This window comes from Balaenoptera borealis (assembly GCF_965194805.1).
Source record: "Balaenoptera borealis genome assembly, chromosome: 15".
In the NCBI taxonomy this organism is placed as follows: Eukaryota; Metazoa; Chordata; class Mammalia; order Artiodactyla; family Balaenopteridae; genus Balaenoptera; species Balaenoptera borealis.
Window position 1 is genome coordinate 40,159,153 of NC_138871.1, and position 14,755 is coordinate 40,173,907.

Here is a 14,755-nt window from a genome sequence, read left to right on the forward strand (position 1 = left end):
CTAAGCTGCTTCTTCTGAAATCAGCAGAAGCTTCTATGGGAAAAGTGCTTTCAAAGGCCATGCTCACCTTTGTGAATTTTTAACTTTCCTGAATCTGGGCTCCATAAATCTTTATTTTCTTTTTTGCCCTATAATGCCTTCCAGCAGATGTTTTATATTCTGCTTAGCTTTCTACTTGTCCTCAGTAGTTTTTTTTTTTCCTAGAGTACTTATTCTGCCATCATCAAAAGTCCTTCCTATAATTCTTTGTCCATATTTTGTACAGTATCTTACATTTATTTATACATCTTACTCTTCCTGTAAACGGCGAGCTCCTCAAAGGCACAGGAGCTTTCCTTGTTTCTCCATCACCTAACTATAGTGCTTAGCATATAAATAGGTACTGATACAAACACTATACTGGAGTCTTTCATTAGTAAATATTTAATATACATATATCACACAGACTATTAATACAGATTTTTCTTTATATATCTTTGTATTGTTTCATAAATTGTGATGAATATGTAACTTAAAAAATTATAGGGAATTACATTTAAACATTTGGTAATAAAAAAATAAAGAGCCTTCCTCTTACTCTTCTTTGTGTTTTTTTTTTTTAAATTTTGGCTGCCCTGCTCAGCTTGTGGAATTTTAGTTCCCCAATCAGGGACTGAACCCAGGCCTTCGGTAGTGAATGTGAGGAGTCCTAACCAGTGGACCACCAAGGAATTCCCTCTTCTTTGGTTTTAATGTGGTCTGTTTCCGGCATACACAAGTGCATTCAGTGTGCATGTACAGTCTTGCTTTCTGTTACAACAAGCATAATAAGAACTAAAGAAGCCTATGACGTAGAAGAACAAATGATTTATTCTCATTGCTGAATGTGCAAAGTCTCCCCCACCCAATTTTTTATCTTGAAAAGTTTCAAACAGGAAAAAAAAATAACTTGAAAGAAAAGTACAATGAGTATCCACATACCTTCTATCTAAATTCAACAACTGCTATCATTTTGCCACATTTGCTTTCTCTTTATCACTCTCTAGTCTTTTAAAACTTCTTGAACTAGTTGAAATTAACTTGTAGACCTAATAAATTACTCCTAACTACCTCAGCAGGCATTTCCTAAGAATAAAGATATTTTATACAAAAACATAATACTGTTTTCCCATCTTTGAAAATTAATAATTCCATATCATCTATTACCCAACTGATATTCAAAACATCCATTAATCTCAAATATCTTTGTCTAAACAGCTTTATTTAGATAAAATTCACATACCATAAAATTCACCCATTTAAAGTATAAAAAGCAACAGTTTTCCATATATTCACAGAGGTGTACAACTATCACCATACGCAATTTCAGAACACTTTCATCATCCCAAATAGAAATCCCATATTTATTAGCAGTCACTCCCCATTTCTTACTCTCCTCCAATCCTGCGCAATCACTAATCTACTGTCTGTCTCTATAGGTTTGCCTACTTTGGACATTTCCTATATAATCGATTCTTGTTATTTGCGATAGTTATGTTCTATAAACCTGCAAACAGTGAATCAGCAAATACTGAATCACTGCTCCTGGAGGAAACAAAGGGTTAGGTTCCTTCAAGCCTCTGGTCACAACATTTTCATCTACTGATCAATACATATACTTTTTTATGTATGTTTCTGTTTAAAGATACTTTATCTAATTACATTGTTGACTCATTAACAATGAATTCATGGCCAAAAGCACCACAACTCATGTCTGAACAAAGTTTATCTAATGCTAATATTTTCTCCATAAGGCCTTCTAGGAACACTTCAGCACTATGCTTAGGGGCCATTTAAAGACAGTGAAATCATCAACAAAAATGTGAAAAACGCGGCTGGCACTTAATTGATTTTGAAAAGGACACCTGTTTACAGTATGAGAGCTGAAACAAGAAGCCAGAATGTTGCTTTTTGTTCAACCTTAGCTGAGAGATGACTCAGATCTCTCACTGCTCTATGTGTGTCTGAAAAGATCATGAAAATGCCTCAAGTACTGATTTTAGGGTTACAAATAAAAATCATCGAGTAGGAGAGTTTGCAAATACTGAATCTGCAAAAAATGAGGATCTACTGTAAATGAAACTTACAATATGTAGTATTTTGTGACTGGCTTCTTTCACTTAATGTTTTGAAGGATCATCTATGTTGTAGCATGTATCAGTACCTCATTCTTTTTTATTACTATATTATATTTATCCATACATCAGTTGATAAACATTTGGGTTGTTTCCATTTTTGGGGTATTATGACTAATGCTTCTATGAACATTTATGTACAAATTTTTGTGTGAACATATGTTTTCATGTTTCTTGGGGGTGATACTGCTGGGTCATACCGTAACTCTGTGTTTAACCTTTCGAAGAACTGCCAAATTGTTTTCCAAAGCAACTAACTGTACAATTTTACGTTCCCACCAGCAGTGCATGAGGGTTTCAATTTCTCTACATTTTGCCAACACTTGTTATTATCTGTCTTTTTTACTATAGCCACCCTAGTGGGTATGTCACTGTGGGTTTGATTTACATTTCCCTAATGGTTAATGATATTGAGTGTCTTTTCATGTGCTTATTGGCCAGTTTTAGATCTTCCTTGGAGAAATGTCTATTCACATACTTTGCCCATTTAAAAAATTAGGTTATTTGTCTTTTTATCATTGAGTTGTAAAAGTCAAAATGTCTTTTTAGGTTTTTTTGAAACAAAAATTCAATTAAGTCTCACATATTGCATTTGGTTGGTTGTGTCCCTATTCTCATTTAAACAGAACAATAATGTCCTGGACTTTTTGAAGAGTCCAGTCAATTTCTTCTAGAGTGTCCCACATTCTGGATTTGTGTTTCCCCCAAATGTTGTTTAACTATTCCCTATCCTCTATACTTCCAGTTAAACTGGAAGTATAAACTGGAAGTATGCATCTAAAGGTTTGATCTAAAGGTTTTGGCAAGCATAAATCATGAGCGAAGTTGTTTACCTCAGATTGTATTACATCATAAAAAAAGGAACAAAACTTGAAAAAGGGTCAGTAGACTACCAAATAGTGTAGTATATTCAGGTTTGGATGAAGCAGCTCTGAGGGTAAGTGCTCCACTCAAATGAAACTAGTTCATTGCTTGAGGCTGGGGACTGGGAAGTGCCACCTTGCCTCATAAAAATTTGCTGACAGTGGTAAAAGAGATTATAAAATTTGCTGACGACACTTTAGGATTTTTAGAAAGTTACAAAACTAAGAATGGGGGAAGACTCTGATAAAGCCTCAAACTCAGGAAATGAAACAAGTTAACAACTGACTCAATGACTTAATCTGTGATATCCTTAATCTAACCCACTTTATACCAGATTCTTACATGGAGAGTGGATGCTGAGAGGGAGGTACAAGCAACAGGAAGCCTACCAGATAGACAGAGCTGAATGTAGAAGGAAAAGTGAGACAACAGAACCCCAAAATTCCCACTCAAAATGGACATATCAAAAATACTACACACAAGAAGAAAAAAAAAACACAAAGAGACCAAACTAACAAAAATCAACAATAAGAATGAAAAGTCATTCAAGGAAAAACTAATTTTATATAATAGCTCATCAAAGATTCTAAATATGTTTAAAATGGTCAAAGAGATAAGCAGAACAAGAATAATATGAATTGAATGAATTGATTTTAAAAAAGTCAAAGAGATAAATGTAGCAATAACATCTGTGAAATAAAAATTGAAAAAAAAAACACATGTAAAAATGAAAAAAATTTCATTAGAAATCTTATACACAATGCCCACAGCCACAAGGCATCTTGTAACTATGAGGCAAAAAGAAAATTAGTTGTTGTACACTAAGGAACAGAGTAGAAATATAAAACTTGCGGAATTCTACTTCAAGTAATGGTATTCTAGGTAATCAGACCAACTCTTTCACAGAAAACAATTAGAAAAGCTAGAAAAAACATAAAATTATCTGTTTAAAGCATGAGAGGACAAGACACTGAGGAATTAGAGTCAAGATCCAGGAGTAAGAGGAAACCTAGAGAGCCCATTTTAGATGTTTCTCAAGGGAAGAGGGCCAATTCCAGAAGAGATGGCTGACAGGATGAGAAGTTGAGTAGAGCTTTTAATAGACTCTCTGGGCTAAGGAGACAAAAACTAGAGCTCAGAAGCCCCAAAAGAGGGACAAGATAAATGCCCACACTTCAGACTGGGACTTTAAACAGCCACATGCTAGGAGTAAGGGGGAATAGGTTAACAAGAAATAGACTAGCCCTGGCAGAAACTGAAAACCACTATTTCAAGTTAGCTCAAATTTGAAATTATTAAAATGATCTTAGATTGCTAGTGGTCCAAGGTGCCTGTCAAAAGTAAAACTCTCTGGAGGAAGAGACCATCCTAGGCCTCAAATCGCCTTAAATTATCTATATACAATGCCCAGCTCTCACTGAAAAATAATTGAGCCTCTATGATGACAAAACTACACGTTAAAAAAAAATGAGTGACATTAGCCAATATAAAATGATCCATATGGATCCAGATAATGGAGTTATCAGGTGGAGACCTAAACAACTATGCTATACATATTCAAGGAAAAAAAGGCAAGATTGAGATTTTCAGCAGAGAATAGAAACTATAAAGCAGGACCAAATGGAAATTCTAAAACTAAAAAAATAAAATACTTGAAACTACGAACTCAATGACTGATTCGTTTACTATCAGATTAGACACACTGAAAGAAAAATACCGGTGAACTAGAAGAGTTCAGAAGAAAATACCCAGAATGAAGCACGAGTAACAAAAGGATACATACAGAAAAGAGTATAAGATACAGAGTGTATAGTGAAATATAGAGCATATATGTAATTGGGGTCAGAGAAATGAAAAGAGGATGGGCAGAAGCGATCAAGTCAGATTCAAGTATCTCTATGAATCCCACCAAAAATAATATAATGAAAAATACACTGAAGCCCAACAAAGTATAACTGCTGGGGAAAAAAAAAAAAAAGATTCCTTTAGAAGGAGCAAGAGTAAGACAGAGATGACTGAAAATGTCAGAAAGCTGACAGAAAAAGGAAGCCAAGAAAAATGTAGGTCCCTTGATGACAATGGTGAGTTAGCAGATCTCTAGACTTCTTGTCAACTAAACAATAAATGCCTCTATAGTTGAAAGCACAGAAAGTCAGATATTGTTACTTGGAGCAGAACTATTCCTGATATGTTTAATAGTAGTTCCAGAAGAAGAGATGGGAAAGAATAGTGCTCAAACAATATTTAAAGATAGGATTCGTGAGAGTTTTCCTGAATTAAAGACAGACATGAATCCTCGGATTCAACACTGTGGGTACTGAGCATGAACACTGTAGCTGCTGAGCATAAGGAAAACATATACACGTACATATGTATATCTGAATATTTGAACCTAGATAGAGCCTAATAAAGCTGTAGAGGACCAAGGTATCAGGGAAAATCTTAAAGGCTGCTAAGGAGAACATAGTCTGTAAAGGAATAAAAATTAGACTCAATAGAAAAATTTCTGTAGCTACAAAACTCTGATACCAAACCAGAAAGGTATAATACAAAGAAAGAAAATTATAGGCCAATTAGGAACATATATGCAAAGATCTTAAAATATTAGATTTCAGCATTGTATTTTTTTAAAAAAATCAAAATTAAGCAGAGTTCATCCAGAAACGCAAGGATGATTCAACACTGGACAGTTAATCGATGCAATAAACCACATTTTCATATTAAAATAAAAACACATAATTATCCCAACAGATGCAGAAAAGTTATTCATAAAATTTGATACCCTTTCATAATAAAAATCTGAGCAAAGTAGAGAGATAGAAGTTTGATAGGATATCTATTAAAAACAAAAAGCAAACATAATTTATAGTGAGACTTGAGAAGCATTCCAATGAAAGTCTGGACCAATACAAGGATGTTGGCAATTTATGCTGGCTTATTTGTAAATGATAGGATTGTCAACATGGGGCTCAAAAGAATTTCAACCAAACCATCAGAATAAATTAAGTGTCTGACATTATGTGGATAAAATATCTATATCTTATAAATGATGGGAAAGGACTTCATGGAAACAATTATAAAACACTACTTAAAGCAAAAAAGAATGTCAAAATCTCACCAATTGCACCTTACACAATATTAATGGATGAAAAGGCTTACTTGATCTTTACATAAAAGTTCCAATAAAATATAAAGTTCTAATAAAAATCCCAATAAATCTTTTTATAAAGGCTAAGTGCAACAAAGGCAATTATGAAGAAGAGCAATGTGTGGAGGATCTTGACATACCAAATATCAAAACTTATTATAAAGACAGTGTGGTGTTAGCATAAGAATAGATAAATAGAGCAACAGAACATATTATAAAGTCCCCCAAACAGAACCACACATTTAGGAAAACTTGGTATGACATAGATGGCATTATAAACTAGTATGGAATAAACTACTTAATAAATGGTGCTGGGACAATAAGTTATCCACATGGAAAAGAATTGAATTCTCTATTTCACACTGATTTTTGTACAACAAAGCCAGTTCCAGGTGGATTAAAGATATGAATGGGAAATGAACAGTTAAAAGAAGATATAGAGAAAAATTTTCCTTATCTGAGGTAGAAAGGGTTTCTTAACCAAGACAGAAAAAGCACAAATAAAATATGAAAAATTTGGCTATATTAAAATTAAAATATCTGTACAACAAAAATGAACATGAATGTAAATAAAGCAAAAAAACAAGCCATAGATTGAAAGATAAAAACAAAATAGGATCAGTACAAACAATAAAGTACTCCTACAAATTGATAAGCAAAGATAAAGCCAACATAAAAGTGGGCAAAAGATGACCAACAGAAAAAATTTCAAATGGCTAATAAACATTCAAAAAGATCCTCAATTTTATTACTGATCAAATTAGTAAGTGCAAATTAAATACCATTTCACATCTATTAGATTGGTAAATACAGTACTACAAAATAACATCAAGTGTTGGGAAAAATGTAGAGAAACAGAATACCTTGCTAGTGAAAACGTAAAAATTGGTATACGACCACTTCGAGGAGCACCTTGGTGATAGTCAGTACTTGAAGATAAGCATACCCTTCCAACAAGCAACTCTCCTCCCAGAAAACCTCTTGGAAACGTGCACAAGGAGAAAGACACAAGAATGTTGATTGCAATAGCTTTAAATATTTAACAACTAATACTCTAATATCTATAACAGAACAAATAGTTTGCTTTTATATAACAGAATATCCTATGGCAGTAAAACGAACTACAGGCACACCTGATTTTATGATGCTTTGCTTTACTGCGCTTTGCAGATTGTGCTTTGTACAAATTGAAGGTTTGTTGCAACCCTGTGTCAAGCCAATCTATCTGCACCATTTTTTGAACAGCATTTGCTCACTTCATGTCTCTGTGTCACATTTTGGTAATTCTCACAATATTTCAAACTTTTTCATTACTATTATATTTGTTTTGGTGATCAGTGATCTCTTATGTTACTATTCTAGTTGTTTTAGGACACCATGAACTGTGCCCCTATAAGACAGCAAACTGTCAAAATAAATGTGTGTGTTCTGACTGCTCCAGCGACCAGCCTTTCCTCCCATGTCTCTCTCTCTCTTCTTGAGATTCCCTTATTCCCTGAGACACAAGAATGTTGAAATTAGGCCAATTAATAACCCTACAATGGTCTCTAAGTGTTCAAGTGAAAGGAAGAGTCACACGCCTCTAAATCAAAAGCTAGAAATGATTAAGCATAGAGAGGAAGGCATGTCAAAAGTCAGGATAGGCCAAAGGCTAGGCCTCTTGCACCAAACCGTTAGCCAAGCTGTGAATGCAAAGGAAAAGTTCTTGAAGGATATTAAAAGTGCTACTCCAGTGAACACGCTAATGATAAGAAAGTGAAACAGCCTTATTGCTGACATGACGAAAGTTTTAGTGATCTAGCTAAATCAAAGCAGCCATTAACATTCCCTTAAGCCAAAACCTAATCCAGAGCAAGGCCCTAACTCTTTTCAATTCTGTGAAGGCTGAGAGGTGAGGAAGCTGCAGAAGAAAAGTCTGAAGCTAGCAGAGGTTGTTTCACGAGGTTTAAGGAAAGAAGCCATCTCCATAACATAAGAGTGCAAGGTGAAGCTGCAAGTGCTGATGTAGAAGCTCCAGCAAGTTATCTAGAAGATCTAGCTAAGATAATTAATGAAGGTGGCTATGCTAAACAACAGATTTTCAATGCAGACAAAATAGCCTTCTATGGGAAGAAGATGCCATCTAGGGCTTTCATAACTAGAGGGAAGGCAATGCCAGGCTTCAAAGCCTCAAAGGACAAGCTGACTCTCTTGTTAGGGGCTAATGCAGCTGGAACTTGAAGATGAAGCCAATGCTCATTTACCATTCTGAAAATCCTAAGGCCCTGAGGAATTATGCTAAATCTACTCTGCCTGTGCTCTATCAGTGGAACAACAAAGCCTGCATGACAGCACATCTGTTTACAATATGGTTTACTAAATATTTTAAGCCCACTGTTGAGACCTAGTGCTCAGAAGAAAAGTTTCCTTTCAAAATATTACTGCTCACTGATAATGCAACTGGTCACCCTAGAGCTGATGGAGGTGTACAATGAGATTAATGTTGTTTTCATGTCTGCTAATGCAATATCCATTCTGTAGCCCATGGATCAAGGAGTCATTTCGACTTTTAAGTCTTATTATCTAAGAAATAAATTTCATAAGGCTATAGCTGCCATAGATAGTGATTTCGCTGATGGACTTGGGCAAAGTAAATTGAAACCCTTTCTAAAAGGATTCACCATTTTAGATGCCATTAAGAACATTTGTGATACATGGGATGAGTTCAAAATATCAACTTTAACAGGAGTTTGGAAGAAGTTGATTCCAACCCTCATGGATGACTTTAATCCATGAAGCAAGTAACTGCAGATGTGGTGGAAATAGCAAGAGAATTAAAAATTGAAGTGAAGCCTAAAGATGTAACTGAATTGCTGTAATCTCATGATAAGACTTTAACAGATGAGGAGCTGCTTCTTATGGATAAGCAAAGAAAGTGGTTTCTTGAGACGGCATCCACTCCTGGTGAAGAAGATATGAAGATTGTTGAAATGACAACAAGGGATTTAGACTACTATGTAAATTTAGTTGATAAAGCAGCATCAGGGTTTGAGAAGATTTACTCCAATTTTGAAAGAAGTTCTACTGCGGGTAAAAATGCTATCAAACAGTACTGCATGCTACAGAGAAATGTTCAAGAAAGGAAGAGTCAACCAATGTGGCAAACTTCATTGTTGTCTTATTTAAAGAAACTGCCGCATCCACCCCAACCTTCAGCAACCACCTCCAATGAGTCAACATCGAGGCAAGACTCTCCACCGACAAAAAGATTACAACTGGCTGAAGGCTCAGATGATGGTTAGCATTTTTTTTTTTAGCAATAAAGTATCTTTAAGGTTATGTACATTGTTTCTTTAGACATAATGCTATTGCACACTTAATAGACTACAGTAGGGTGTAAACATAACTTTTACATGCACTGGGAAACCAAAAACACTCATGTGACTCGCTTTATTGCGATATTCAATTCGCTTTATTGCAATATTTGATTTACTTCGGTGGTCTGAACCCAACCTGCAATACTTCCCAAGTATGCCTGTACAGTTACAAGAATGAACAAGATAAATCTCAAAATAAATAATACTTAGTGGAAAAACACTTTGCAAATGATACATACAGTTCGAATGTATTTAAAGTCTAAAAATATACTGAATAATAATACATACATATATACATATGTAATGTACACACAAAGCTAAATACTGAAGTATAAAAACATTGTATACAATAAAAACCAAATAGGGACAGTAGTCACTGTAGGAAAGAAGAATGGGAGGGTTTAACTGTTGCTCTAATTTTTATTTTTTTAAAAATCTGAGGCGAATCTGGTACAATATTAATATTTCTTAAAACTGGGAGCTAATACACAAGTATTCATCATCTTACTCTCTACCAGTCTCTAGGTGTTTAAAATACTTCACATTTTCTTAAAAAGTGGGAAAATGGTTAATTTTACATAAACAGAACTTTAATAGATTCAAAAATAAAACGTCTCTCTTCTAAAGAGCAGTCCAAATTTTTAAAGAGGGTCAAACCACTCATAAAAAAAGGTAGCAAAGGGGCTTTCCTGGTGGCGCAGTGGTTAAGAATCTGCCTGCTAATGCAGGGGCCACGGGTTTGAGCCCTGGTCTGGGAAGATCCCACTTGCTGAGGAGCAACTAAGCCCATGCGCCACAACTACTGAGCCTGCGCTCTAGAGCCCACGAGCCACAACTACTGAGCCCGTGTGCCACAACTACTGAAGCCCATGCGCCTCGAGCCCATGTTCCGCAACAAGAGAAGCCACTGCCATGAGAAGCTCACCCACTGCAACGAAGAGTAACCCCCACTCGCTGCCAACTAGAGAAAGCCTGTGCGCAGCAACGAAGACCCAACGCAACCAAAAATAAATAAAATAAATAAATTTATTTAAAAATAGTAGCAGAAAGTGTCACCCCAACTTAATAGCATAATTAAAGCTTACTACTTATGTACCTTCATTATTAAAGTAGCAATTGTGTTCAAACACCTTAAAAAAAATTACAAGATTTTAGAACATAGCAGAAATACATTCCAGTATGGTGGGGATTTCTATGTAAGTAAACCTACCACAGTAGGCAATCTGACATTCGAGTCTCACCATCTGAATTAAGATGCCCAGATCCACAGACTTAGAGAACAGAACTTATGGTTACAAGGGCGGAAGGGATAGATTGGGAGTTTGGGATTGACAATGTACACATTGCTATATTTAAAATAGATAACCAACAAAGACCTACTGTATAGTACAGGAAACACTGCTTAATGTTCTGTAATAACCTAAATGGGAAAAGAATTTGAAAAAGAATAGATACATGTATATGTATAACAGAATCACTTTGCTGTACACTTGAAACTAACACATTATTAACCAACTCTGCTCCAATATAAAAAAATTTTTTAAAAAATGTCCAGATCCACCCAACACAAAACACGCAAGGCTGTGAAATTCTTCTCTTTTATTCAATTTTAACCTTTTTTGAGTTGTAGATCCATTTAACACTGATTAAAACCAAACAAAAAACCACAGGCCTTAGGAAAAAATCACACACTATCTAGCACACAAAGGCCACTCGTAGGCCTCAGTTTTTAACTCCCGCTTTCAAGTTGCTTTTCCAAATCTTTATCCGAAACATTGCTGAGTTATGCTGGAAAAGAACGCAAACTGTACAAGCTTGAGTTCCAGTTGTGTGAAAGTGACCTTTTGGGCTTTTACCAACTTGTCGAGAGATGGTTAAAAGCTTTAGAGAGACTTTGCTCCCTAACGAACCGGGGCGGGCAAATGTCTCTCTCACCTGCTACGGACCGAAAGTCTTAACTCTTTAAGGTGGGGGTGGCGGGGGGAAGAGAGTCGTGCAGTTCAGTCTGGGTGTCCCCCAAACAGAAGGGACAGCTACCTGACCCCTTCTTCCAAGCACCGGCACCCAGACAAGAACCCAAGACTATCGCCACCCACACCCCCACCCCCCCCGAAAACGTCGCTGCCGAGAGCCGCCGAGTCAGAAACAGCTGACACCGAAATTCCCCTTACAGGCGCCCCGGCAGCACTTCGACCCCCCTTAAGGCTAGGGGTGGGGGTGGGGGCTGGTTGAGAGGGGGAGGGGACACTTCACACCCAACAACGGCCTCAACCGCCTCTTGCCAAGTCCCCGCTACGGCCCACAAAACTCGCAGCCTGAAGAATCGCACACTCACTGGAAAGTGGTGCCGGGTCCTGACCCCGGCCCGGCCCCAGGAATCCGGCGGGTCTCCCATGGTTTCGGGGGAGGCGGCGGCTGGGACGCCATCTCCGCCTCCTCTCAGCTCCCGCTCTGCGCTGGGACTCTCCAGGCCTGAGGACACCAGCTGCTTGAGCGCCAGGCACAACATGCAGAGTACCGAGCCCTCCACCCGGCCCTCCCCTGCAGTCAGGATGTGGCTTGTGGTGCTTTGCTGGCTGAGATTACAGCCTAGGAGGATGCCACTAACCTATGGGAAGAAACGCTCTCTTTTTATTTGCCCTGGAAAGAATTTCCATTCTAAACGGAGGGTAAGCGCTCATCGATATTTCTGGTGGCGGCTATAATGTCCTAGACGTCAGAGTCCCACGGAGGCTGCCTGGGACAAGTCCTGCACCCGGACGGGAGTAATGCCCCACGCACTCCTCCACCCGCGGGGCAGCTAGGGTGCGTGGCGGCCGGCCAGGCATCTTGACTGATTTCTCTGCAAACAAGCAGAGAAGAATTCACTCAGTTCTCGCGTGAGGGAGCTGGTACTTTTCGTTCTATAGCTCTCGTTTCCTCGGGGAACAGAATTGCTAGACGCAATAGGTGCGTTGTCTTTAGTCTTCCCCGTTCCCTCTGAGGGCTGGAAGGGGTTAAATCTCTGGCTCCGGCTCCGTGGGAGAAGGTGAGGCAAGGGAGGTCTGAGGAGAGGGGCTGAGGACTGCGTGCCGGAGAGGTGTGGATGGAAGCGATCGTTTCCTTCCTGTGGGAGAGGCTTTGTTAGCAAGGAGGGGTGAGTGGGAAGTGTTTTTGGACCCGACTGAAGGTGAGAAGGGCTTTCTTGGTTGGCCAAAGGAAAGACTGGAGGTTAGACCTGGGGTTGAACTTTCCAGAAATCTAGAGTAGATTCCACTGCTGAGTGTATCGGTAGCGCGATGAAGTTACGAGCGCCTTTCTTTAAAAATTCACACCCCAACCCCACCCCACAAGACGAATGACACCCTTCTGTATGAAAATGAGTTTTAAAAGATCCCGGGATGTGAGACTCAACCTGGTTATTTTGCCTGCTCCTGGCCTGTTTGTAATAAACAGTTTCTGTAATCGTCCGAGAAGTGAAAAGAAAAACCATCTTCTCTAGTAAACCAGAGACGGGGCTAGTTACCATTGATTTGTGGCGCAGGGAGTCGATCGCCGTAGGATCCTGACACCTGGGAAGAGATTCTGTTGCAATGATATGTTGCAGTTCTTTGGGTAAAGTAAACACGTAAACGAAAAGCAAACATCTTAAAGGCAACCGACAATGAAAACCTTACAGTACGGGATGCATTTCTCAGGGCTTGGTTTCAAAGATAATAAATCTAATATGGAACAACTGATTTCTGATGTCTTATGCAGTCCTGTCATTTCAGCGCTGTACATCAAGATGAAACAACCAAATTTAAGAACGTATTTTTTCCTAATGTTAACGCGCTTGGGAAGTCGCTAGATTGTTGCTAGGTGAAAATGATCTTGAGAAATTTGTAAGGCCATTGGATTACTAACATAATTACGGAAGAGGGTTTTGTTTTGCTCTTTTAAGACCTCTTCAAATTACTCAAGACAGGAGATTTCCTAATTCTGAACGGGTTTGGAAACTTTTTAGAGCCAAGAGATTATAATGTGTCATTTATTGACTAGCGTGATACCTTTATTCTAGTGAACCTATTGGAGAAACAAACATTGTCTTTAAGCCAAAGGGGGGAAAAAAGCATACATTTTAATACAACTATTTAACTTAAGTCTCCTGGGAAATCTTTGATACAAAGTGTTCTTAAGCACTCACTCCTGGATGTATTTATTGGACAGGAGTGTTTATTTGTTTCTCTTTCTGAGTTAAAGGTTAATTCTCAATTAAATGAAATCCTTGACCTTAGCTAATGGAAAGGAGGAGAAAAAAAGGACGAGATAGAAACAGTTTCTCTGTGAGGGGAATGCAGTTGGGATACACTTTAAATGCTGATAATCAGCTCCCCAAAGAATCCCAACCCCTTATCAGCATCAAACTATTAGATTAAATGAGCTGGGGGAAGGGATTCAGATCGTTTGTAAATAACGATGATCACACAGAGCTTCATTATGCAGAGGGTGTTCTTTACATATTCTGTACTTTCTGGAGCTCAAAGTTACTTAGGCAATCCTAAATCAGTATTTCCCAATCTGGGTGTCTGAAAGTTTTCACTGGTGTGTCCAGAGAAGCTTGGTTTTCTTCTTCCCTTCCCCTCCCTGACAACTCACATATTCACCTGAATTAGAACCCAGCCACAGGCAATCTGGTTTTTGTAGTCCTGCCTGCTGAACTTATTTTTATGGTGAAGAGTTCCATAGTACTATCTATTTTCTGTCAAGGATCTACTCTTGATAAGTGGCCACAAACATTTAGAAACTTGCAAGTAAGTAGTGGGTTTTAAAGGGTTAGAAAACACAAACTAATTCTAAGAGTCACATTTTTATAGTAAGCAGTTGGTAAGAGCTTCACCCTCCACAAATATTAAGTTCATTTGAATTATGAAACTGCACAAATTAAAGGTGCCACAATCTTTTATCTCTATGACCTCAGTACCATTACCATGCAATCATGGTTTTATAAAATGTCACTAGTTCCTCATTTTAAAGTAATGTGAGCTGATTCATTAATCAGAAGACCTTTTTTTCCCTCCAAACAGAATGACTAAGTAATTTAATTTTTATTACCCCCTCCTTCCTGGCAACAAGAACCCATTCTCTATGTAGTATTTACTTCCAAGTGAGTTTGTTCAATTTGCAAAAAGTGGCAACTTGTTTTAGACAATAATCACTCAAATATTTTGCACTTAATTTGTTTTTGTTGGAGTTTTTACTTGTGTATGAAAGGA

General features: G+C 37.7%; 2 protein-coding genes across 8 annotated transcripts in view; one reads left to right on the forward strand and one right to left on the reverse strand.

Annotated features, from left to right (window-relative positions):
• Positions 1-12,013, reverse strand: part of PEX13 (peroxisomal biogenesis factor 13) — a 50,078-nt gene extending 38,065 nt beyond the window's left edge. The window contains exon 1 of the mRNA XM_082358279.1: positions 11,857-12,013. Coding sequence (XP_082214405.1) covers positions 11,857-11,948 — 92 coding nt within the window. The 5' untranslated portion in view covers positions 11,949-12,013. The remainder of the gene's footprint in view (positions 1-11,856) is intronic.
• A 75-nt stretch (positions 12,014-12,088) lies between these two features.
• Positions 12,089-14,755, forward strand: part of PUS10 (pseudouridine synthase 10) — a 71,048-nt gene continuing 68,381 nt past the window's right edge. Inside the window, exons 1-2 of one of the 7 annotated variants that reach the window (XM_082358210.1) lie at positions 12,558-12,690; positions 13,274-13,384. The gene's annotated coding sequence lies outside the window, so the exon portion shown is untranslated. Of the gene's footprint in view, positions 12,191-12,228; positions 12,471-12,497; positions 12,691-13,273; positions 13,385-14,755 lie in introns of those variants that run through there. The other 6 variants (XM_082358214.1, XM_082358211.1, XM_082358212.1 and 3 more) reach the window with 6 other exon arrangements.